This window comes from Prionailurus viverrinus, chromosome E1, assembly GCF_022837055.1.
Source record: "Prionailurus viverrinus isolate Anna chromosome E1, UM_Priviv_1.0, whole genome shotgun sequence".
Classification (NCBI taxonomy): domain Eukaryota; kingdom Metazoa; phylum Chordata; class Mammalia; order Carnivora; family Felidae; genus Prionailurus; species Prionailurus viverrinus.
The window spans coordinates 23,600,889-23,626,121 of record NC_062574.1 but is presented as its reverse complement, the minus strand read 5'-3'; the positions used below and the strand labels follow the sequence as shown (position 1 = coordinate 23,626,121).

Below are 25,233 nucleotides of genomic sequence, written 5' to 3'. Positions count from 1 at the left end.
ATGCTCTGTCTCTCTCTGTCTCAAAAATAAATAAACGTTAAAAAAAAAATTAAAAAAAAATAAAGTTTTAATTCTTTTTTATGAAGGCAAAAATAAACAAAATCTCTCCATTGCAGGCCTTTTTAGCTCCCCTAAGATTATCACTAAAATGCCTTCGTGTTGTATTTTTGTCTGGGAAACAGAACTTTTAGACATTCCTGCACCCACGGGATGACGCTGAATCCAGTCAGAGATCAGAAAGAGCATGAAAAAGCCGGGGAGACGTAAACCCAAAGCGCGTTTTTTCTTTTCTTTTTCTTTTTTTTTTTTTTACTTCCCTCCCCAACCCCTCCCCCCAAGGCTAGGACTACTCGTTTGTTCAGCAGTTCTGATGCCAACGATTTACAACGGTGAGGAGCTGGGTCTGGTGAGTAAAGGGCTGGCTGGGCGTGGTCAGGACCCTTAGGTGTATGACTCACTGCGGAGCTTTGAGGAAGTCCTTCATACCTCCCCTCACCTGCCGGGGCAGGTTGGGCTGAAAAAGTCCGTTTGCATCTATCTACTCATGTTACAGACGAACAAACCTAAGTTTAAAAAGACCCTCACAGTGACACAGCAGATAAGCCCTCAGCGAATCCATGTGTTGAGCCAGGTATCGGACGCCTTATGGCTCTACCTTGGGAGGCACGGGTTGTGGATCTGGTGTTTTGAGGCTTCGACCGCACCTGCGGTGTCTGGCGGTGGGTTGCCGGTCTCGGGACTCAAATCTGTAGCTACTTTCGAGCCTCGGACAAAACAGTCTCCCAGAGTTACTAGAAACTGTACCTGCCCAAGCAAAATTCATCCAACAGTTGCCATTTATTTTCCCTTCACTCTTTGGTCCCAACTCCTGGGCGCTCTCGTGCTGGATACAAAGTGGGGGTGGGGTGAGAGGCGGTGATTAGTCACTTACTGCAGTCTTCACACCTTTTATATTTGTATTGTTGTCCTTAACTCTCTCGCATCCAGAAGGTATCCCAGTACACCACCCCTGCGCCCCCGCCCCCCAGACCCGGTTTGCAGGTAGACGCTGAAGTGGCGACAATAGGGGTCTTATGTTGTGAAACACTTGAGACCACAGAGGACGCCTGACACCTGAACAGAGGGGCGTCCAAGCGAGCGGAGGGGCGCGCCCCGCAGCTCCGCTCGGCGGCGGACGGCGCAGTGCGCACGCGCGCTGCCCGCCGCTCAGCGCGTCCCCCGCCGGCTTCCCCCCCGCAGCGCGCCTCTTGCGCCGAGGCCCCTCCCCCGCCCCAAGCGCCCCCCCCCCCCCTTCCCGGGAGAGGGCGGCGGGGCGCAGGGAGCGTGCGCGCGGCCCGCCCCGGGCGCGGGCGGAGGGGAGAAGGAGGGGCGCGCGCGGCGGGCAGCCCGCAGAAGCCGGGAGCCGCGCAGGAGAACGGAGCGCCAGCCGCCGCCCGGCCGAGCGGGTAGGGGGCCGCGGGCCGGGCAGGGGACGGGGACGGGGCCGGGGGCGGGCGGGACTTGAGGCTAACACGGCTCCAGGGGGCTGGCAGGACCCGGCGGCCGGAGCCCCGCGCGACCCTAGTCTCTGGAAACTTTGTGTCGGTGCCCACACCTGCCCCCCCGGCGGTTCTCGCATCCTTTGGGCGACCGGGAGCGGCGAGGCCCGGGGCCCTCCGCAGCGCCCCCTCCTCGCCGGATCTGGGCGCGCGCCCCCGGCCGCTCCCCGGTGCGGCCGACGCCCCGGCCCCGCGTACCGGCCCTAGGGCTTTTTCGCCAGCATCCTGTCGGCCCCCCTTCCCTCCTCCTCCTCCTCCTCCTTCCTGACCCTCTGCTCTCCGGCTGCGCCATGGTCTCTCCACCTCCTCACCCGCCGTCAGCATCCACCGCTCTGAGCCACTGGAGCCGTCGGTGGCTTTTTGCATCTTCCATAGGTTTCTGGTGCATTGATAGGAGCAACTTGACTTTCAGCAATGCCAAGTACTCAACTTGAGCGTTCTCTGCGGTGGTAGATTGGGGTGCACAGTGCTAACGTGTCTTTTCGTTTCTCCTAAGTACCCACGCTTCAAAGCGAAGTTGAGTTGTTTGTGTGCGAGAGGAGTCTCCTGCTGGAGCTGCCTTAAGTGGATTGTATAACTATATTTTATTTAGGTGGATGTTGCCAATGGTACCAGCCAGTGTTATGGTAACTGGGCATCCCAGAGGCACAAGTGCAATTCTACAGTGTAGGGAAATTTTTTTTTTTTTTTTTTTTTTTTTTTTTACTACCTTGTACTTTTCATCCAGCAGGACCTCAAGGCATTTGGCATGTGTTATCTAGCTGTTCATTGTAGTTTTATAGGAGAGGTAGGTGGAGAGCATTACCATCCTGTTTTACAGATGTAAAAACGGAGGCAAAGAACCAAATCCTGATTCTCTACTAATCTTAAAGGAATGTGGACCAAGAAACTTAACCCTGAGTTTCCTGGAATTCCTAGTCCATAAGGCCACACAGAAGTATAATGGAATGTTGGAACATCTTCCCTGAGATTGTATAGATCAATTAAAAAGTCAAAGAGGCGGGGACAGGCATCAGCAGCTCCTTGTGAGAGACTCAGCTCTGTCACGAAGTTAAGTGATACTGGACAAGTCACAGCTGCTCCCTGCGTGTTTCCTGTTGTTTAAAATGAGGGGAACAAAGGTGCTGTATTCTTTGCAAAGTTGTGTGAGTGTGTCTGGAAGTTCCACTCACTCCCTTGAGCTGCATTTGGTGATTGTTAGCTGTTGTGGACTCATAAAGGTTCCCATTCTTGGGCTCCCTTTAGAAATGCAGGGAACGAGGTGCCCCCAGAATAAATAAGTGCCTCTTTTTCACTAGGGACACCTGAGAACTCATGTCAGGGACAGGCTGAGGCAGGGACCCCGACCTGGGTGGGAGGAGAGGGTTGCCGGCTGGAGGTAGGAAGGCACCCTGCACAGGCGGCTTGACACATGGGCCCTATTCCTGCCTCCAGCTCTGACTCATCTTCTGACGCTTGGGGGAGGAGAGGTAGTTGCTTGATATTTTTGGCTTTCCCCCATAAAACAGGAGACAGTTTCCTTCATTCCAAGTCTTTTTAACGTCAGTGTCAAACGTGTCTATGCTGAGTTCTCATCTGAAACCTTTCATATTGGTTGCAGGTACGATTTCTGTAATATTCCTTAATAGAATGGCATAAATGTGTGTCTGTGTACATATATATGGATATATATATGGATAAACTGGTCAGGTGTATAAACCCAGGAAATCTTTTAAAACTTTAGCATGAAAACTTTAGCATTTTTAAATGATGGTCTTTAGGGGAGGAATGTGTGTTTGGTGAATTCCTTTGCAACTGGGATTTTAAGGCAAGGTGGATTAAAAATGCTTTTTCCCCACTATCACCAGAAATTCATTAATCATTCTCTGTAAAAATTAAAACTTCACAGATAAGGTTAAAGCCTTCTTCTGAGTATCATTCCCAAAAGTAACTGCTGTGTGTTTCTTTATCGGTCTGTGTGTATCCTCTTAGACTTTTCCAAGCATTTTTATGTCTGTTTGCACAAAGTGATTTTTTAATTGAAATGAATTATTATAAAATTAGCCAGTCCTGTTCATAGAGAATTGGTTTCTGTCTAGAATAGGTAGCATGTGTTTTAAGTACAGCTGGTTGTAAAGGCTTATTTATTATTTCTGTAGCATGGTAGTATTTCTCAGGACGATGGGCAAATGGCCCCTTCTTAAACAACCTCAAAGCAGTTAAATCATTAAGATCCTAGGTATTACTCTCGGTTGAAATGAAAATTTTCCCATTAAAAAAGTATCTTGGAATACTAGTGTATTCATCTTTGCTTATAAGGAAGCATAAAAGGGAGCGGAAGGCGGTGGGGGGTGGGGTAGGCGGAGGGGTGTTGCTAAAGCAACAGCACCTGGGTATAAACTTACAGAGCGAACATTTAAGGTAGTAGCTTTAGTTATTTATGAAAGCTTCACTGGGAGACAAAAGGAAGTGTTAATGTGGGCACAGTTCAAATCAGTAGTTTCAGGAGATGGGTGAGTTCAAACAGAATTCCTATCAAGAGTTTATATCTTAGAGGACTTTTGCCATGCCAAAAGTAAAATCATTAAGTGCTGAATATTGGGGTAGCAGGCGAATAAGGTCCCTGACCTCATGAAACTGACAGGCCAAGAGTGACATGTAGAGAGGAAATGTTCTTTCCCCACATTGGCCAGAATTGTAATGGTTCTGAATTCCTGGACATCAATGTTTTATTTACTTAACTTTTTTATTGTGAATTATAACACAGGAAAAAATGTATAAAACGTAAATGGATAAGTTAATGAATTTTTTTAAGAACACAGAAGCATCGGGGCGCCTGGGTGGCTCAGTCGGTTGGGCGTCCGACTTCAGCTCAGGTCATGATCTCTCAGTCTGTGAGTTCGAGCCCCGCGTCGGGCTCTGTGCTGACGGCTCAGAGCCTGGAGCCTGTTTCAGATTCTGTGTCTCCCTCTCTCTGACCTTCCCCCGTTCATGCTGTCTCTCTCTGTCTCAAAAATAAATAAACGTTAAAAAAAAACTTAAAAAAAAAACAACACAGAAGCACCTTCCTCCTATAATTTCCCAGTGACAGCATCTCCCCTCACCTCACCTCAGAGGTAACCTAGCCTTTTTGTAGAAATCACCTCCTTTCTTGTCTGTAATTTTCATCCCCTAAATATTAATATCTAAACAAGTTACAGTTTTCCTGTTTTTACTTTTATGCAAATGGAATCAAAGTAGGTATTCTTTTAAATATTTTTGGGGGGGAATCAACATTGTATACATGTATATATGTAAATATATATACCCACTCATAATTTTTTAAAATTCTTGTAGCATGGTGTTTCTTTTTATGATTCATTCACATTGTTACCTGTGACTGTGATTGGTGCATTTTTATATGAACATACCACAAGTTATTTATCCATCTGTTGGTGGATATCTGGGTTGTTTCTGGTCTAGGGCAGTTATGAACAGGGGTCACACGTGTGTGTATCTGCAGCTTTATTAGCTGATGCCTAATTTCCAAAATAGTTGGTACCAATTTACATTCCTCCAGTGGTGTCAGCCTTGAATTTATAATCTGCAGTATTTGTTGTTTAACCACAGTGTGTTTGGATAACCACAGTGTGAATGAATGAATGGATGTCACCTAGGTGGTCTGATCCCTGGCCCTTTGTGTACTAGTGTATTTATATATCCTTGTGTTTAATTGTATGGTTTGGACTGACATACCACCCAAAGGCCAGAGATGGTTTTTCTACTCTATTTAGTTGGCAAATACCCAAGAGAATCATTCCTTCATTTTTTTTTTTTTTAATGTTTATTTATTTTTGAGACCATGCAAGAGACAGAGTGCAAGCAGGGGAGGGGCAGACAGAGGGAGACACAGAATCTGAAGCAGGCTCCAGGCTCAGAGCTGTCAGCCCAGAGCCCGACGCGGGACTCGAACTCACCAACCATAAGATCATGACCTGAGCCGAAGTTGGATGCTTAACCGACTGAGTCACTCAGGTGCCTCCCCTTCTTTTTTTTTTTTTTTTTTTTTTAACAGATGTGTAGTTATAGGAAAATTTAAATATACAAAGTGTAGTATTAAAAATAAGTGTCTAGTTACCTAGAAGTCTTATTTTTTTAAACAATTTTTTGGGGGTTTATTATTTTTTTAGTAATCTCTACACCCTCAATGTGAGGCTTGAACTTACAACCCCTAGATCAAGAGTTGAGTGCTTTTCCAACTGAGCCAGCCAGGTATCCTGACTAGATGTCTTTGGGTGAATCCTACCTCTCAGGCCACTATATGCTGTGACTTGGTGACTTGAATTATGCTGGTGAATGCCTGCCATGTGCCCAGCCCTGAATGTGTAGACCAGCAGTGCTGGCTTTGGTGTGGATGGGTGCAGGAACCCAGGCCAGTCCTTGTTTAAGTATCCTCTAAGGACCCTCTGAGTATGCTTTGTGCATGTGCAGATCCTTTTAAAGGCATTGAGCAACAGACCAAGCCTCATGCTTCCTTGGCATTTCCAAAGGAACCACAGCTTCTTGGCTACGGGGGTAAGTTTCTCTTTTACGATCTTTAAAATGTACTCCCCCTCCCCCCCCCCACATCTGCCTTGGTATACCATAGTAGAGGTAATTAAAACTGGATTTGAAATAGAGAATTTCTGCTTTTGAGTAGACAGTTGCCGGGTTAACTTCAATTGCTTGTGTTTGGTGTTGCTAGCTGGGTTTAAAGCTAGGTGGGGGGTTGGGGGGGGAGCGGTGGCAGCGAGTGTGCTTGAGAGAGATTTGGGGGAGGGGAGCAAGGGGAAGGAAGGGAGAAAGAGAGGATAGGGAGAGATAAGGAGGTTATGTCAGGACAGTTATTAAATGATTAAATTCAGGTATTTTTTGAGTATCTATAGTGCCTAGTATTAACTGCTAACAGTTTGTTTCTGTCCTTAGAGTAGAATGTTCTACAGCACTGTAGGTTTAGAAAATACCCTCAGGGATATCCTTTTTCTTAGTTGGAGGGATAAAGGATGAATAAATAGCCCAAGGAATGTGAGATTTGTAGTTCCTTTTTTATTCTGTAAGGCATCTTAGAAAATGGCTGTGTATGCTCCATTTTCTGGCTTTACATAAATCATGAGTACTTTTTTAACTTTTGTATTAAAGTTTTTATTCAGATTCTTTAAAATAATCATGATTATAAAAACTACTTAACTATAAATTAAAAAGTTTTAAAGGAAGGATCAAAAGTAGTGTCAGAGCTTCTTCATTTGAGTGATGGGGGTAGAAATCCTATTTGTCTTCTTTTGGTGTCCCTTTGGGCGGGCAGTGATTTGCGGAGGAGCTCTGTGTTCACCTGTTGCAGGGAAGGGGTGGAGTGTGGGTGCTGAGGTCATGGCCATACTGGCTGCATAATGTCACATCCACCCACAGCCCTCGCAGCTCACTTCGAATTCTTGCTCTTAGCACTGACAGAGAGTGACCTCCTGTCCAGTTTGGCCAGCTTTTCCCCCTGCCTTCTCAAAGTCTCAGTGGACAGAAAGGTCCTTTTGAAATTCACATGCAACTGCTGGTCTTAACTTCTGCCTTTGTCTCAGAATAGTTTGAGCATCAAAGGCCTTAGGCGCAGCTCTTCTTGACTCTTTAGGTCTTTGAGTTTGTGGGTACACATGAGAAAATTCTTCCAGTAGAGCATGTAGCTTCTTTTGACTGGTAAACACTTAATGTGGCAGATAGAGAGCATGCCAAGCACCAACCTTCCTTGCTTGGAAGAGAGAGACTATGAGGTGAGCTTGCCTGAAGTTTTGAGAAAGTACTGATAAAAATAAAATCCAGTAGAGTACTGTCAGCATACAAGTTACATACAAATCTGAAATCAAAATTTATAATTAAGAATTTCACTAACTTAGCCATTGTGCCACTCTGGTATCCTTGCCAAGTTCTCTTACCAGATCAACTGTTAGTCTGGCTCCCATGTGAAGAGCAGGTGCAGGCCAGAGTCTGGAGGGGGTGGGGGGGTGGGGTGGGTTCGAGTTGACAGCCATTTGTTACAATTAATTTTCTTTTCCAAATAATTTTTATTTTTAGAAATTGCAATCATACAGAAAATTACAAAGAACAAATTGGTCATACTTTCTCTATTTTATTAAAAAAAGTGGGGTGAGGATTATAAAGTTGAAGCTTCCTTGGGCTCCTTCCCTTCCTTCTCCACTGAGACGGCCATCCCCCATGAATATGATAGGTTTCACTCCAACTCACTTGATTTATTTATATCTGCTTATTTAAAATTAAACTGCATTTTTCCTTTTTTTTTAAATTAATTAATTAATTAATTAATTTTGAGAGAGAGAGAGGGAGATAGCGAGCACATGAGTGGGGAGGGCAGAGAGAGGGAGAGAGAATCCCAAGCAGGCTCTACACTGTCAGCATAGAGCCCAAAGCAGGGCTCGAACCCACAAACTGTGAGATCATGACCTGAGCTGAAATCAAAGCATCAGATGCTTAACTGATGGAGCCACCCAGGCGCCCCTAAAACAGTACAGTTTTAATAAATGTCAGAAGGACACAGAAATCTTCAATAGCCTGTAATTTGTACCATCACATATGTCATGTTTAGGGGACAGAACTTTCAGGGTTAGAAATGTATATTTATGGAGTTTCTTGTTCCATTTATGCTCATACAAATTACAGTAAATTATGTTTCTCTTTTCCACAATAGCTTAGTTTTATTTTAAATTCCTTTTACAAAGATACTTGCTAGAAATATAAATTCTCAGACCTTTTTATAAATTCTCAGACCTTTACCCCTAGAAATTCTGATTATTATGTCTGAGGTGGGGCCTCGGAACATGGATGGTAACCAGAAGCTCACATGCAGGAGTCCTTGGGACCACACTTTGAAAATATTCCTTTGCCATACTCTGATGACTTCATAACATAATTTCAACCAAGCCTTTTCTGTAAAGGGCCAGGTAGTAAATATCCTAGGCCTGTGAGCCATACAGTTTCTGCAGCAACTGCTTAACTCACCTTTGTGGCAAGAAAGCAACCATAGTTAATATGTAACAAATGAATGCATCTGTGTTACAGTAAAACTTCATTCACAAACACTGTCATTTAGTTTCATATTGTTTTAATATGTCATGAGATACCGTTCTTTTGATTTGTTAGCATTCTTAGCTCATGGGCTGTACAAAAGCATGTGGCCGGCTAGACATGATCTGGCTGCCAGTTAGCCAACCCTTGATTTGAACAAGAGTAGAGTGAGGTTGCAAGGCCATTGCATTCTCTCATAGCATGTAAATAACAGTAATATAATCTAAAAAGATTTATATATATTGTCTTATTGTATTAGACAATTTTTTCAGGGGACAATTCAAGACAAGAGAATAACTTCAGGGTCCTCTGCCTTTGGACTTCCATTTAGCTAAAACTTGATTCCATGCAAATTGGTGCAGCCACTCTGGAAAACAGTGTGGAGGTTCCTCAAAAAATTAAAAATAGACCTACCCTATGACCCAGCTATAACACTGCCAGGAATTTACCCAAGGGATACAGGAGTACTGATGCACAGGGGTGCTTGTACCCCAATGTTTATAGCAGCACTCTCAACAATAGCCAAATTATGGAAAGAGCCTAAATGTCCTTCAACTGATGAATGGATAAAGAAATTGTGGTTTATATACACAATGGAATACTACGTGGCAATGAGAAAGAATGAAATATGGCCCTTTGTAGCAACGTGGATGGAACTGGAGAGTGTTATGCTAAGTGAAATAAGCCATACAGAGAAGGACAGATACCATATGTTTTCACTCTTATGTGGATCCTGAGAAACTTAACAGAAACCCATGGGGGAGGGGAAGGAAAAAAAAAAAAAAAAGAGGTTAGAGTGGGAGAGAGCCAAAGCATAAGAGACTCTTAAAAACTGAGAACAAACTGAGGGGTGATGGGTATTGAGGAGGGCACCTTTTGGGATGAGCACTGGGTGTTGTATGGAAACCAATTTGACAATAAATTTCATATATTGAAGAAAAAACATAAATAAAACTTGATTCCACCCTTTGCTATAGGGAGACAGCCAGTTGTCCTCAGTGCAGTAGGCCTGTTATCCCTACGCAGGGAAAGGGTATGGAGCTTCATGGGGTTCCTTCTTTCTAGTTAATTCAAGAGATTTACCTAGTTATCTTACTCTGCTCCAAAACTGTAGTGAGTAATTAATTTCTTTAATTTATAAAGAAAAACGGGAAATTAATTTATCAGTACTTTATAAATGAAGTTAATTTGCTATAAAATCCCCCAAAATGTGGAATTGGGACATAGGTATGATAAAGAAATCCTTGTAGGGAGAAAATTGAAGCTCACTGATTGGGTTTTAAGGATGTTGTTACATCCAGTAAGATGGGAATAAACTGATCAAAGGGAGGTCAGCTATTCAATGTTGAGCTCTTAGTTCTGTGAACTTCATTCTGATTTATAAATTCTTTTTTGTCTTCCTTAAAGTAATAATGAACTTTCAAGGACTGAGATCTTATTTATGAAAAAAAATCTGCATTTTTGAGATTTCATAGTCTTGCCTCTCAGAAGGTAGTAGTGACTGGCAATTTTGAGGCACATTTATACTTATTTTGGGTTTAATTGCTGTTTATGCTTTTTTTTTTCTTTTTAAGTATTCTGCATGTTGATGTTCTGACTTATATAAATCAAAGTTCACTGCTTAACCAAGAATCTATGAGTCATATTTAATTTTTACCACTTAACTCCTTGAAGATTTTATAGGCTTTGCCACAAATTGGTTGCTAGTTATCACCAAACAAATTTAAATATGATTGTGGATTTTGCAAGCATTTTCTTGGTTCAGGTTTATCAGATTTTTTCACACCCTGAGACTATCTCATACCACATAGCAGTTTAGGATTTTTTAGATTCATATCCAGATTATAGATAAAGCACAATCAGACTGACCTTATGTTCCTTAATTTCTTTGCAGTTTTTATTTTCTTCCCCGATGAAATGGGGACATTTTAGTAGTCTTTAGATCAGTTGACCTGTTGTGGTCAGATTGTATGACTAATCAACAGACAACTCATGGAAAAGGGGTTCTGGCCCCAGTGGGGTTACTACTTTTCTCTGTAGAGTCTGGCAAAGCCTCTTAACCTCCATTTACCTCTGATTCCTCATCTGGGAACCATGACAGCAGAAGGATACTGATCCATGTGAGGCTGATTGTGTTTATGTAGCTTAAACAAAACAGGCATTTGAGATTTTTCCAGCAAGTCCAGCGGGACAGACCAAGGCAGGTTGAAAGTGATGCTTCTCACACTTTACTATGTATATAGATTAGCTGTTGAATCCCATTCCATAGGTCTGGGACGGGGCCCGAGATTATGCATTTCTGTTAAACTCCAGGTTGGCACTGCTGGGTTTTGGATCTTACTTGTAGTGAGGGTTTGTAGAAAAGGGCTTATGTTCTCCATTTGGGATCTGAAAGTAAGAAGGCTCTTGAATAGCAAGAATGGCAGTATGTTTTAAATGGATTGGAGAAAAAGGATGATAGTGTCATCTATGAGGCACCTCCCCAAGAAACAGCTTTCTTTTCCGGCCCCATCGACTGTTTTACTTTGCTTTGACCCCGTGTCTTCTCTGAATTGCCAAGGCACCCACTGTTTGCACTGCTCATTTGACTCACTTAATGTTAGTCAATCTTTTATTGTTATTCAACAGTTTTATATGTGTATCTTGTATCATCTCTTTAGGATGATAAAATCCTAGCGCAGGGTGATGGCTTATATTACCTTTTTATCCCTGTTGTAGCTATTGCTGCATAGCACACCATTCCAAAACTCGGTGGTGTAAAAACAACCATTTTTTATGTTGCTCACAGATTCCTATAGGTCAGGAATTTGGACCTCATGTAGTGGGAACAACTTGTCTTTGCTCCATAATGTCTGGGGCCTCTAGTGGGATATTCAAAGACTGTAGGTGACTCAGTGGCTGGGGGCTAGAATCATCAATTTGTCTTTACTCACATATTTCACAGCTGATCCTGGCTATCAGCTGGGCCACTGGCTAGAAGACCTATGTATGACCTCTGCACGTGGTAACCCTGTTGAGCATAGCAGCTGGGTCCTAAGAGCAAGTCCCAAGACAACAAGGTAGAAGTGTGTGCCACGTTTATAATCTAGCTTCAGAAGGGTTATTCCTGCTGTACTCTTCAGGGTGAGTTGGTCACACAGTAAGAAGTTCAAGTGGGATGGGGGAGATATTGTCATTTGTGGCAAAGACATCTTGCCACAATCCTCACAACACTTAGAATAGTGTTGAACACATGACTTGAACTCAGTAAATACTGTTATGTGAATGAGTGACAAGTAATTTAAACACCTAAGTGGATGAAGACTAAATTAAAAGATTCAGTTCCAAATATGAACAGATTACCCCAGGATACCAAAATAAGTATGTGTTCTCACTTTTTATAGTTATTGACAGTCTCTTCTCCATACACGGGAATAATCTCTGAATTTACAGAGCTGAACTTTTTTTTTTTTTTTTTTAGAGAGTGTGCAAGTGGGGGAGAGGGCAGAGGGAAAACCAGAGAATTTAAAGCAGGCTCCATGCTCAGCACAGAGCTTGACATGGGGCTTGATCCCATGACCTTGGGATTATGACCTGAGCCAAGAAATCAAGAGTTGGGCGTTCAACTAACTGAGTCACTCAGGCGCCCCTGGAGCTAAACTTCATAAACCTGCTCTCTTCAGGTGGACTGCCCATGTCATTCTTTGGAGTGTGGTATATTCTCCATCCAGCAGCTGGTTACAGCCTTAAAATGATTGGCCTTTTAGTTCTCGGGATGGTGGTCCACATGAGCACATTGAGATGGCCAGTCAGTAACATTTATTTATTTATGGCAATGGAGGCTAACATGCTTCTATTTTAAAAAGGGTGACTTTATCTAGTTCTAAAAAACAAACAAAAAAAACCTTGAACATTTAACTGAAGGAGAAAATGTGATTACATACGCTTTTCAGGTATTAAAAAAATAACTCTGCAGGCCTCCAGTATATTCTATGCCCTTCTGAAATTCCTAAAGTTAAAAATAATTTAGATCATTTAACACAGTCATTTCTAGCATCATTATGGCCATTTTCTGCTTATTCAATGTGAGAAGAGAGAAGGCAGTAGATACAATTTCAGTTTTGTTTTTTTTTTTAATTTTTTTTTTTCAACGTTTATTTATTTTTGGGACAGAGAGAGACAGAGCATGAACGGGGAGGGGCAGAGAGAGAGGGAGACACAGAATCGGAAACAGGCTCCAGGCTCTGAGCCATCAGCCCAGAGCCCGACGCGGGGCTCGAACTCCCGGACCGCGAGATAGTGACCTGGCTGAAGTCGGACGCTTAACCGACTGCGCCACCCAGGCGCCCCTACAATTTCAGTTTTTAATTGCTAATGCTAGTGGTTATTTGCTATGACTTAAAAAAAAAAAAAAAGAAGAAGAAGAAGAAGGAAAACTAGCCCCTGTGGCCTGGGGATGGATGCTCTGAGTAGATTGTGACTCCAGGTAGCTCCAGGTATGGATACCCAGTGCTAACTCCAGGCTGGTGCCCCAGGAGTTCTCCAGTGCAGGGAGCTATCAGGTGTTAATAGCTTATGCACTGAGATTACAGGCCACCTGGACAGACACTAATTCTGCATTTTTCTTAGCACTTTAGTGCTTTGATGGTTATTATTCAGACCAGCAAGACGTTTCTTGTAACTTGTAAACAAAGAAGTACCTCTCTGAGGTTGGCTTAGGACAGCTCCTCCTTTTTGTCTTGCATCACACACACCACCACCCCCCCCCCCCCCACCCCTGTTCCCCTTGCCAGGAAAGCATTTTTTCCCTCCAAGAAGTAAATGCAGCTGCCAGAGCAACTTGGAAGAACTGAGTTGAACACCATGGACAGCGACATGGCCATTCCTTGGCGAGCCCTCTGGTCATCTCAGAGACAAGTGTGCTGCAGGGGGAGTGGTATGTTCACTCAGTACCTTGCAGTCTTTGATCCCTCAACCATGGCTCAGTCTCTTACTCCACTAATAGATGCCCTTCCTCTGTCTTCCAGTACACATTTACTAAGTTAATTTTGACAAAGCTATGATGGAGTACACATGTACCCTTCATGATCAGACTCTCCTGAGCTTGGCACTGACACTAGGGCTTCTTGTTGTGGAGCTGCTCCTTGGTGAGGTCCCTCTGCTGTCAGGGAGCTTTCTGTGTCCTGACGGCTACCTGGGTCTGCAGCAGTATGTCCCTCTTCTGGGCGATAGGAGAAACTGGAGTAGCTCAGCCCATCTGGGCATTTCTGTAAGTAGCACTTACACACATTCTTCGTAGGCAGATCCAAGACCCTTTGGACGCACTGAAGGCGTCGGCTGGTGGTGTTGGGAGTGCTGTAAGGCAGGTGCTGAGCCACTCCCCACAGTCTCACAGAAAGGCGGTGTGTGGGCTTGAGCTAGGAGACCGGAACCTTGGTTCTCTTCCTGGTTCTGTTATGTATCTTTTCTAAGTTGAAATCATCTCATGCTTTCTGAACCTTCTATTTTCTTTTTTTTTTTTTTTTTAATTTTTTTTTCAACGTTTATTTATTTTTGGGACAGAGACAGAGCATGAACGGGGGAGGGGCAGAGAGAGAGGGAGACACAGAATCGGAAACAGGCTCCAGGCCCCGAGCCATCAGCCCAGAGCCTGACGTGGGGCTCGAACTCACGGACCGCGAGATCGTGACCTGGCTGAAGTCGGACGCTTAACCGACTGCGCCACCCAGGCGCCCCAGAACCTTCTATTTTCTGATCTGTAAAACGGGTCAGGAGTGTTTGTCAGGGGAGCATCAGTTATATTTGTGCCCTCTGAGTGCTCTTTGGCAGACGTTGTTTTTCTAAACCTTGGACCTAGCTTTAGCATTTTATGCAGGTTTGTTGGCACAAGACTGACTAGCAGCAGCAGGGAGGGAGCATCATGTCTGTCTCACTTGGATTCTGCCCTGAGGACTCACAATCTGTCGTCTTTGCAGTACCAAGTGGCTTAGCACTGCCCAACAAAGGAGAGTTAACAGAGTAAGTTAGGCTTCCAGGCCACCCATTACTTATCCTTGATGAAAAGACCAGCAAGTCTGGAACCCTTTCCTCAGGAGGGCAAGTGACTTCCCAAACAGAATGATGATTTGGGAGACCATAAGACTGAGTCACTATTAATTAGACAGTAACCAAGTAACCTGGTTGGAAATTTGATTAGCATCTTCCAGATTTTCCACATTCAGGAAGGGAGTGATCACCAGCAGTTTGAGAGCCTAATTCTGTGTTTGTTACTGCAGTGACTTTGCTTTTTAAATCACTAGGATCGTGCCAGGGAAAAACTTGGAAGTGGCACGAGACTGTGTTCTGCGGCAGGACAGGATGTTCTCATAAAAGTTCTGCCCATTTCCATTTACAACTAACACACACATCTGTACACATTTCCTTATGCAACTATTTCTTGTTTCTCTTCAGGATGTGATCTCACCTATACACTTCATGTATGCTGCCATCAGAAGGGGTCCCCATCAGGGGCAGGACCCTTCAGACAAGGGCTCTTTCTGGGGAGGGACTTAGGATCTCTGTGTTCCAGCACTCTGAGTGCCCCAGTCTTGAAGCAGGGAATCTGGGTGGCTCACTCCAGCATTGACCTCTACAGGATGACCTCTACAGGATGTGTCCTCTGACTGGCAGCATCACCTACAAAATGCCAGTTACTGAGTTCCAGCTCCACTCTGGAACTACTGAAGTGGAAACTCTTGGGGTGTGGTTCAGCAGTCTGTGTTTTAACAAGATTCTGATGCATGTTAAAGTTTGAGAACCACTCCATTATGAAGCTATAACTTTTATTATTTTTTTTATTGAGGTATAATTGATATATAACATTTCAGGTGTACAACATAATGATTTAAAAAAAATGTTTTTAAGTTTATTTTCAGAGAGACAGAGACAGCATGAGCAGGGGAGGGCAGAGTAAGAGGTGGGGGGAGAGAGAGAATCCCAAGCAGGCTCCACACTGTCAGTGCAGAGCCCCGTGTGGGGCTCGAACTCATGAACCGTGAGATCATGACCTGAGCTGAAATTAAGAGTCGGATGCTTAACTGACTGAGCCACCCAGGTGCCCCCAACATAATGTGATATTTCTTTTTTTTCAAGTTATTAAAAAAAATTTTTTTTTAATGTTTATTCATTTTTGGAGACAGAGACAGAGTATGAGTGGGGGAGGGGCAGAGAGAGAGAGGCACACAGAATCTGAAGCAGGCTCCAGGCTCTGAGTTGTTAGCACTGAGCCTGACGTGGGGCTCAAACTCACAGACCTCGAGATCATAACCTGAGCTGAAGTTAGACGCTTAACCAAGCCATCTAGGCACCCCTGATTTGATATTTCTATTAGTATAAAATGATGATCACAATAAGTCTAGTTAATATGCATCACTATACATAGTTATAAGTTTTTTGTGTGTGATGAGAATTTTAAGGATTTACTCTTAGCAACTGTCAAATATACTATACAGTATTATTAATTTGTACATTACATCCCCATGATTTATTTATACCTGGAAGTGTATCTTTAAACGCCCTTCACCCATCTAGTGCCCCTTCCCCCCACTTCTGGCAATGATCAGTCTGCTTTCTGTATCTTGTGAGCTCCAGTTTTTGTTTTCTTTTTTGATTCCACATACAACTGATACAGTATTTGTCTTTTTCTGACTTATTTCACTTAGCAAATCTCCCTCAAGATGTGTTCATGTTATCTCAAATGTAAGATTTTCCTTATGGCTGAATAATATTCCACTGTGTATTTATACCACATTTTCTTTGTCTCTTCAATCTGTCAGTGGATCTTCAGGTTGTTTATGTGTCTTGGCAATGAACATGGGGGTGCGTATGTTTTTTCAAGTGAGTGTTTTCATTTTCTTAAGATAAATACCTGGAAGTGGACTGCTGGATCATATGGTACTCCTATTTTCTTTTTTTTTTAAAGTAACCTCTACCCCCAATGAGGGGCTCAAACTCATGACCCCAAGATCAAGAGTCACATGCTCTGGGGCGCCTGGTTGCCTCAGTTGGTTGAACGTCTGACTTTGGCTCAGGTCACAATCTCACGGCTTGTGGGTTCGAGCCCTGCGTTGGGCTTTGTGCTAACAGCTCAGAGCCTGGAGCCTGCTTCGGATTCTGTGTCTTCCTCTCTCTCTGCCCCTCCCCTGCTTGTGCTCTGTCTCTCAAAAATTAATAAACATACAAAAATTTTTTAAAAAAAGAAAGAGTCACATGCTCTACTGACTGAACCAGCCAGCTGCCCCTGGGAGTTCTATTTTTAATTTCTTGAGGTGCCTCCATACTGTTTTCCATGGTGGCTGCACCAGTTTCCATTCTCACCAACAGTGTCCACAGGTTCCTTTTTCTCCACATTCTTGCTAACACCTGTTGTTTCTTGTCTTTTTGATAATAGTCATTCTAACTATAACTATGAGATATCTAATGATATCTCATTGTGATACATCACATTGTTTTACAGATGTTGAACCATCCATGCATCCCTGGGGAATGAATCCCACTTGATTGTGATGTATTGTTCTTTTAATGTATTGAATTTAGTTTGCTGATACTTTGTTGAGGATTTTTGTATTATGTTCATTAGGGATATTGGCCTGTAATTTTCTTGTGATGTCCTTGTCTGGTTTTAGTATCAACATAATCCTGACCTTGTAAAATGAGTTTGGAAGTGTTCCTTCCTTTTGTATGTTTTGGAAGAGTTTGAGAAGAGTGGTATTAATTCTTAAATGTTTGGTAGAATTCACCAGTGAAGCTCTGTGGTCCTGGACTTTTGTTTGTTGGAAAGTTTTTGATTACTGATTCAATCTCCTTCCTAGTTACTGGTCCATTCATATTTTCTACTTCTTCATGATTCATTCTTGGCAGGTTGTATGTTTCTAGGAATTTGTCCATTTAAGTTGTCCAGTTTGTTGGGATATAATTATTTATAATAGTCTCTTATGATCTTTGGTATTTCTGTGGTATCAGTCATAACTTCTTGCATTTCTGATTTTATTAATTTGAGTCCTCTTTTTTTCTTAGCCTAGTTGAAGGCTTGCAATTTTATTATCCTTTTAAAGGACGAGCTTTCAGTTTCATTGATCTTTTCTATTGTCTTTTTAGTCTCTATTTTTTTAGTCTCATTTATTTTCACTTTGACCTTTGTTATTTCCCTCCTTCTACTAATTTTGGACTTTTTTAAAAAATCTAGTTCCTTGAGGTGTAAAGTTAGATTTTTTTTGAGAGCTCTCTTGATTCTTGATGTAGGTATTTGTCATTATGAACTTCCTTCTCAGAACTGCTTTTGCTGTATTCCATAAGTTTTGGTATGCTAGATTTCCATTTTCATTTGTCTCAAGGTAGTTTTTTATTTTTTATGACCCATTAGTTCAGTAGCATGTTGTTTAATCTCCACATATTTGTTAATTTTATAGTGTTCTTCCTGTAATTGATTTCTAGTTTCATACCATTGTGGTCAGAAAAGATGCTAGATATCACTTCTGTCTTCTTTTATTAAGACTTGTTTTATGGCCTAATGTATAATCCATCCTGGAGAATGTTCCATGTGCTCTTGATAATATGTTTTCTCTTGCTTTTGGGTTTAAGTCCATCTGGTCTAAGGTGTTGTTTAAGGCCAATGTTTCCTTATTGATTTTTGAATTGATTTTTGAACTGGATGATCTATCCATTATCGAAAGTGGGGTGTTAAAGTCCCCTACTACTATTATATTGCTGTCTATTTCTTCCTTTGGGTTTATTAATATTGTTTTGTATCCTTAGGTGTCCCTATGTAAGGTACATAACTACTTTTCATGTTTTTAGGAAGTAATCTCTAAGCCCAACATGGGGCTTGAACTCAAAACCCTGAGTTCAAGCATACTGCACCGACAGAGTCCACCAGGCACCCCTGTATCATTATGTCATGCCCTTCTTGTCTCTTATTACAGCCTTTGTTTTAAAGTGTTTTTTGTCTGATGTAAATATAGTTATCCCAGCCTCCTTTTGGTTTCCATTTACATGTAATGTCTCTTTCTGTCCCTTCACTTTCAGCATGCTTGTGTCCTTACATCTGAAGTCAGTCTTTTGTAGGCAACATGAGTCTTTTTTCATTCAGCCATTTTATCTTTTGATTGAAGAATTTAGTTCATTTATATCTAATTACTGACAGGTACATACTTATTGCCATTATTGTTAATTGTTTCCTGGCTGTTTGTAAATTCTGTTACTTTTGTCTTTGTGATTTGATGATTTTGTGGTATGCTTAGATTCCTTTACCTTTTGTGTACCTATTATAGGCTTTTGTTTTGTGGCTACCATGTGGCTTATTTATAACAACTTACAAGAGTCTGTCTTAAGCTGATAACAACTTAAGTTTGAATACATGCTAAAGCTCTATGGTTTTACTCCCTCCCCCCACCCCCCACTTTATATATACATTTTTCCATTCTATATTTTTGATGTCACATTTTACATCTTTTTTTTTTTTTTTTTTTAAGTTTATTTATTTTTGAGACAGAGAGAGACAGAGCATGAACGGGGGAAGGTCAGAGAGAGAGGGAGACACAGAATCCGAAGCAGGCTCCAGGCTCTGAGCTGTCAGCACAGAGTCCTACGCGGGGCTCAAACTCACGGACCGTGAGATCATGACCTGAGCCGAAGTCGGACGCTTAACCGACTGAGCCACCCAGGCGCCCCAACATTTTACATCTTTTTGTCTTGTATATCCCTTAACTAATTATTGTATTTACAATTTTATTACTTTTGTTTTTTTAACCTTTATACTAGCTTGTGATTAATCTACCACCTTTACATTGTTATTCTAAATTTTACTATATTTACCTTCACCAATGAGATTTATACTTTTACGTGTTTTCCCATTACTTTCTTTTTGGCTTAAAGAAGTCCTTTAATATTTCTTGCAAGGCTAGTTTAGTGGTGATGAACTCCTTCCTTTGCTTTTGCTTGTCTGGAAAACTCTCTCCTTTACTTCTGAATGACAGCTTTGCTGGGTATTCTTGGAAGTTTTTTTTTACTGCCCTGAATATGTTGTGCCACACCCCTCTGGCCTGCAAAGTTTCTGCTAAAAAATCTGATACTCTTGGGGGGGGGGGGGGTTCCCTTTTATGTAGCAAGTTGTTTTACTGCTTTTATCCTCTCCTTGTCTTTTAACATTCAACAGGTTGATTATAATGTATCTTAGTGTGAGTCTTTTTAGGTTCTTCTTTGGAATTCTCTGAGCTTCCTCAGTCTGGATATCTGTTTCCTTCTCCAGCCAGGTTAGGGAAGCTTTCAGCCATCATTTCTCCAAATACATTTTGTGTTACTTTCTCTTATAATGTGAATGTTGGTCCACTTGATGTTGTCCCATAAGTATCTTAAGCTGTCTTCACTTTTCTCATTCTTTTGCTGCTCTGATTGTGTCATACGGGTCTCCTGTTGAAACCCTCTAATATATTTCTAGTATATTTTCCAGTTCAGTTAGTGTGTTCTTCAGTGCTATGATTTCTGTTTGGTACTTTCTTATATCCTCTATCTGTTGAAGCTCTGTGTTCACTTTTTCAAGTTTAGTGAGCATCTTTATGACTCTTATTTTGAAGTCTTTATTAGGTAAATCGCTTCAATCTCGTTTCCTGAGATTTTATCTTGTTCTTTCATTTGGAACATATTCCTGTTTCTTTATTTTCCTCAACTCTGTGTTGATTTCTATGCATTAGATAGCCACCTCTCCCAGTCTTGAAGGAGTGGCCTCGTGTAGGAGATAAACCTGATTGTTCAATACTGCCTTAGTTTTGGTTTTCTCTCAAACCTTTGTGATTGTCCAAGCAGCCTATTTATTTTTAGTGGCTCCTAGTAGTTGGCCATGTGACAGGTCATGTTCTAAAGGGGAGGATCTCAGTCAGCAGCTTTTAACATATGCAGATATACATAATAATCCTGTGGGACTGCAAAAGTTGTCTGTCCCACTGGCCAGCCAAGCCAGGTGGTCTAGAGGTGCCCCCCTGGGCAGCAGTCACAAAAATCAGGGCACCAGACAGGTATACAAGTTCCTTTCCAGGAGATACTGGAGACCTAGAGTGGGGCAGAGGGAAAGCACAGAGACGGTATCCCCTGGCCTCCACCTGAGGCTCAAGCTCCAGAACAAGCAATAGCCTTTTTCACAGAAAGGCAGAGGGTATGTTTCAGTTGGCTGTCTGTGCAGTGCCCTGGGGGTAGCCAGCTGAAGTCTCTTCAGTTCCAACAATCTCATGGGGTGCAGAGGCGCAAGCCCTGCTGACCACCAGAGCTGGCAGGCAGTGGGTCCCCTGGTGGCAGCCACCAAAACCAGGACACCAGACACATGTCTGGGCACTTAACAGTTAATCCCAAGTTCCTCGCTGGGAGAGGAGGGAGAGGATGACAGTGGATGCTTATTACATCCATGTGTGTTTAATTAGAAGCCTGCCCCTCAAGCCGCATGCTAAAACTATTTTTAAAGCTTTTCAAAAATGTTAAATAGGAACATGTCAGATGATCCAGCCCTTCTAGTCCTAGGTATTTAACCAAGAGAAAGGAAGGCATACCTCCACAGATACCTATATATGAATGTTTTACACCATTTTATACATCAGCTTTGCTTGTAATAGCCTCAAGCTACAAACAAACCCAGTTTCCATCAGTAAGTGAATAAACCATCTATACCATGGAATACTACTCAGCAGTAAAAAGGAATGAACTGTTGATACATGCAACAACATAGAGGAATGTCAAACTATGGCGAGTGAGAAAGCCAGGCCAAACAAAAAAACCTATATTATCATTCTGTTTTATAAACATCTAGGAAATGTAAAAATAATGACAGAAAACATCAGTGGTTGCTTGGGAATGGGGCTAGAGGGTGAGGGAGGAATGAATTATAAAGGAGCGTGAGGAAATTTGGAGGTGGTGATGGATCAAATTATGTTGAGGTCATGGTGTGTCGAATATACACAGAATTCAAAACTCATTGGCGCCTGAGTGGCTCGGTCAGTTAAGCATCTGACTCTTGATTTCGGCTCAGGTCATGATCTCAGAGTCAAGGGATCAAGATCCATGCTGAGTGTGGATCCTGCTTGGGATGCTCTCCCTCCTTCCTCCCTCCTCTGCACACATTCTCTCTTCCTCTCTCCAAAAATAAAAAAGAATTCAAAAATTGAAAACTCCTCAAATTGTACACTTGGTCAAGTTGTGTATCAACTTGTATGTCAGTCATACCTCATCAGAGCTGTGGAAAAAGTTAAATGTGATGGTTACCTGGGAAAAGCAGAGGGACAGGTAGGGGAGGAACCCATTTTTAACAATGCTTGTTGGTGGTCATCATACTGTTACATAAACAAAAAACTAAGATGTCCAATTTGGAAGAGAGAATGAGATTTCCGATGCTGTCCGCAGCACCAGCACCTCCTGCAGGTAGCATTTGTGAAGCTGGCCCCCTGCGCCTGGCTTAGCTGAGGGCACGTGGAAGAGACTAGCTTGTTCTGCCTCTCTTCTGGGCCCATTGAGCAGTGCCTTACATTTCCTTTCAAAAAACTTGTTATGGCCCAAACTGCACTTAATGTTTGTCACACCGTGGGTTACACGTCATTCACAAAAAGCTGAGACTTAGATTGATACTTCCAAACTGGCACATCCTTTAAATGCACATCTAGATATATTTAGCGTGCTTTCCACTCCCTAGATTTATTCCAGTCAAACCCAATTTAGTAGTAAAAACCCAGGAGGAATTCTTTTGAACTTCCTGATTGGCTACATTGTTGCCTCTTTGTCTTTCTGCAGATCTGATTTGTATCCACTGTGATCAACACTCTGAATTAGGACTTTCCAGATCCTGACCCAGGACTGCAGAGTAACCAGATTCCTCACAAGTGAGTGGCTCCAGCACCACTTCTGTCCGTGGAACTGAAAGTGTTCTCATTCAGCTGAAATCACTTTAGGTGCCCCTACCCTACCCTGGGTGGGGATGAACACACTTCCCAGTGGGCCCAGACTATAAAGCAGTGTGAGAAAGTGATGTGTCTGAAATCTCAGGAAACCAATATTTTCCATTTCTTTTGTTACTGGTTTACTCTATGGGCATTATATAATATTAAAGTCTTTTATATCAAATACTCTACTAATTTAAATGTAGATTTTCAAATATCAAACTACATTTTAATTTCAACACGCATCTGAAGCCAGTGGGATTCATCTTGCTGCTAAGAATTGTCTGAGGAAGGTGACATTCTCATTTAACCACACCCAGGGTCAGGTCAGCCGAAATTGCTCATGAACTTAGACTAATGTATTTTTTTTAATTATGTAACTCATCTAAGTAATCTCTATTCCCAACTTGGGGGGTCGAACTCACAACCCTGAGATCAGGAGTTGCATGCTCTGCTGACTAAGAGCACGCAAGCTAGGGAGGGGCAGAGAGATGGGGACAGAGGATCCAAAGCAGACTCTGCTTTGATAGCAGTGACCCTGATGTGGGGCCCAAACTCTCGGACTGTGAGATCATGACCCCTGCTGAAGTCGGGCGCTTAACTGAGACACCCAGGTGGCCCAAGACTATTGTATGTTTGAGATCATGGCCTTCAAAGTGCCTTGGGTTATTCCCATGGAGACACCACAGCACAAGTTACTATTTAGCTATTTTGTTTTTTAAATAACGAAGGGCTAAGGTGACCAAATGTTCTGGCTTTTCTGGAACTCATTCTGAATTCAGTATCTTTTTAGTTCATAAAGGCAGTTCCTTTAATATATTACCTAATGTGATCATTTTTATACCTTTATAAGATTGCTATGTCTAGAACTAGGTTCAGGAAGATAATAGCAATCATAGCAGCATAAGTAGGCAAGAAGTGTATGAAAGAACATGGCTACAGGAGTGATCAGAATTTCTAATTTCTTCCTAATTACCAAGGAACACCACTCCCTTCAGTTCGAGCAAGGCCCTGCAGGATTGCTGTTCAGGAACCAGTTGGGCATGTTTCTGAGTTTAGACTATTTCTAAAATAGAATGACTATTTCCATTTAGTACCTCTTTTTTTTTTTTTTTTTAATAGAATCACCAGAGAGCTGAGTTTTAACCTTGATTTTAGGCTACTTTTCCTGTTAATCAATAGGAAATGATTTGTCTACATCCTTGAAAGAATGGAGTCTATTATAGAAAATGACCACTTCTAATCCTTTCACCTTCCCATTCCACAAAACTATAGAAGGCCATGATGAATCAAGAATCGATAGCATTTAAAGTACTGACAGATACCTGTGTTTTGCAGGAAGGACACTGATTTTGGATTCCTTGGTGGAGGAACACAAAACCCTCTGGTCTTGCTGCCAACGATGCAAGTGTGATTGCTGGCATCTTCATGGGCTCCAGAGGTCACAGCACGCTCCCACGGACTCTCATGGCCCCTCGGATGATTTCTGAGGGAGACATAGGAGGCATCGCTCAAATTACCTCCTCTCTCTTCCTGGGCAGAGGCAGTGTGGCCTCCAACCGGCACCTCCTCCAAGCTCGTGGCATCACCTGCATCGTTAATGCTACCATTGAGATCCCCAATTTCAACTGGCCCCAATTTGAATATGTTAAAGTGCCTCTGGCTGACATGCCCCATGCCCCCATTGGACTGTACTTTGACACTGTGGCCGACAAGATCCACAGTGTGAGCAGGAAGCATGGGGCCACGTTGGTGCACTGTGCCGCGGGGGTGAGCCGCTCGGCCACTCTCTGCATCGCTTACCTGATGAAATTCCACAGTGTGTGCCTGCTGGAGGCGTACAACTGGGTGAAAGCCCGTAGGCCTGTCATCAGGCCCAACGTAGGTTTCTGGAGGCAGTTGATAGACTACGAGCGCCAGCTCTTTGGGAAGTCGACAGTTAAAATGGTACAGACACCTTATGGCATAGTTCCAGACGTTTATGAGAAAGAGTCCCGACACCTGATGCCTTACTGGGGGATATAATGCCACCAAAGCCTGCATCAGCAGCCCCTTGAGCAGTACCAGCATCTGCTACACACCGTCTGTTCCCCTCTTCACCTTTCTTTTCAAATGGTTGACTCCTGGCTCTCCCTGAAGTGTTTTTTACACTGGGTGTTCAGGTTTATTTTAAAAGATGGGGGGTGGGGGGAGGAACATAAGGGGAATGCATACATTGCTAGTAACATTTTTAAAACTAACATTTTGGAATAGTGTTTATGAAAATCTTTAACTGGCTTTTAATCATTTTTAACAATTTGAACAGTTTAATAAACTGTTTGGTTCTGCTATATTCTGAATCCCATGCCTTTAGGCATCATGGCAGGTGCCAGAGGAGCTCAGTGCAAAAATCACTTTGGGTCCTGATTAACCCTTTAGAGACAAGCTTTGCCCAAGGCTGCTGACCACACAAATGCTTAGGGAAGATTGATACCAGCTTCAGTCTCTACTGGATTAGCCCTACTCTTTCCTTTCCTATTTAGTGACTCTGTAAGTTAAAAAACAAAAACAAACAAAAAAAAACCTTTGTTATCTAGTTGTTAAGTAATTATAATGAAATCTGCTGCAAACACCCTCTTGGAATCATTGTGCCCCAGGACTACATTAGCATTATTTTTAATAAATATATCTGCATAACCTATTAGAATTTTTACTAAGAACTC

The 25,233-nt window shown here is 42.5% G+C and overlaps 1 protein-coding gene across 3 annotated transcripts; it reads left to right on the top strand.

Annotated features, from left to right (window-relative positions):
* Positions 1-385: 385 nt before the first annotated feature.
* On the top strand, positions 386-25,207 carry DUSP14 (dual specificity phosphatase 14). 3 transcript variants are annotated; one of them, XM_047833623.1, is made up of 3 exons: positions 386-406; positions 22,386-22,474; positions 23,870-25,207. In XM_047833623.1, exon 3 carries the CDS (start codon positions 23,960-23,962, stop codon positions 24,554-24,556), a length of 597 nt encoding a protein of 198 aa, XP_047689579.1. In that variant the 5' UTR covers positions 386-406; positions 22,386-22,474; positions 23,870-23,959; the 3' UTR covers positions 24,557-25,207. The 3 variants fall into 3 exon arrangements, with proteins under 3 accessions (XP_047689579.1, XP_047689576.1, XP_047689578.1); XM_047833620.1 differs by lacking the exon at positions 386-406 and adding an exon at positions 1,305-1,445; XM_047833622.1 differs by lacking the exon at positions 386-406 and adding an exon at positions 3,109-3,138.
* The last annotated feature ends 26 nt before the right edge of the window (positions 25,208-25,233 follow it).

Coding starts and splice junctions, on each gene's coding strand:
- DUSP14 (XM_047833623.1), top strand. CDS start 23,960: ATGGGCTCCAGAGGTCACAGCACGCTCCCACGGACTCTCATGGCCCCT.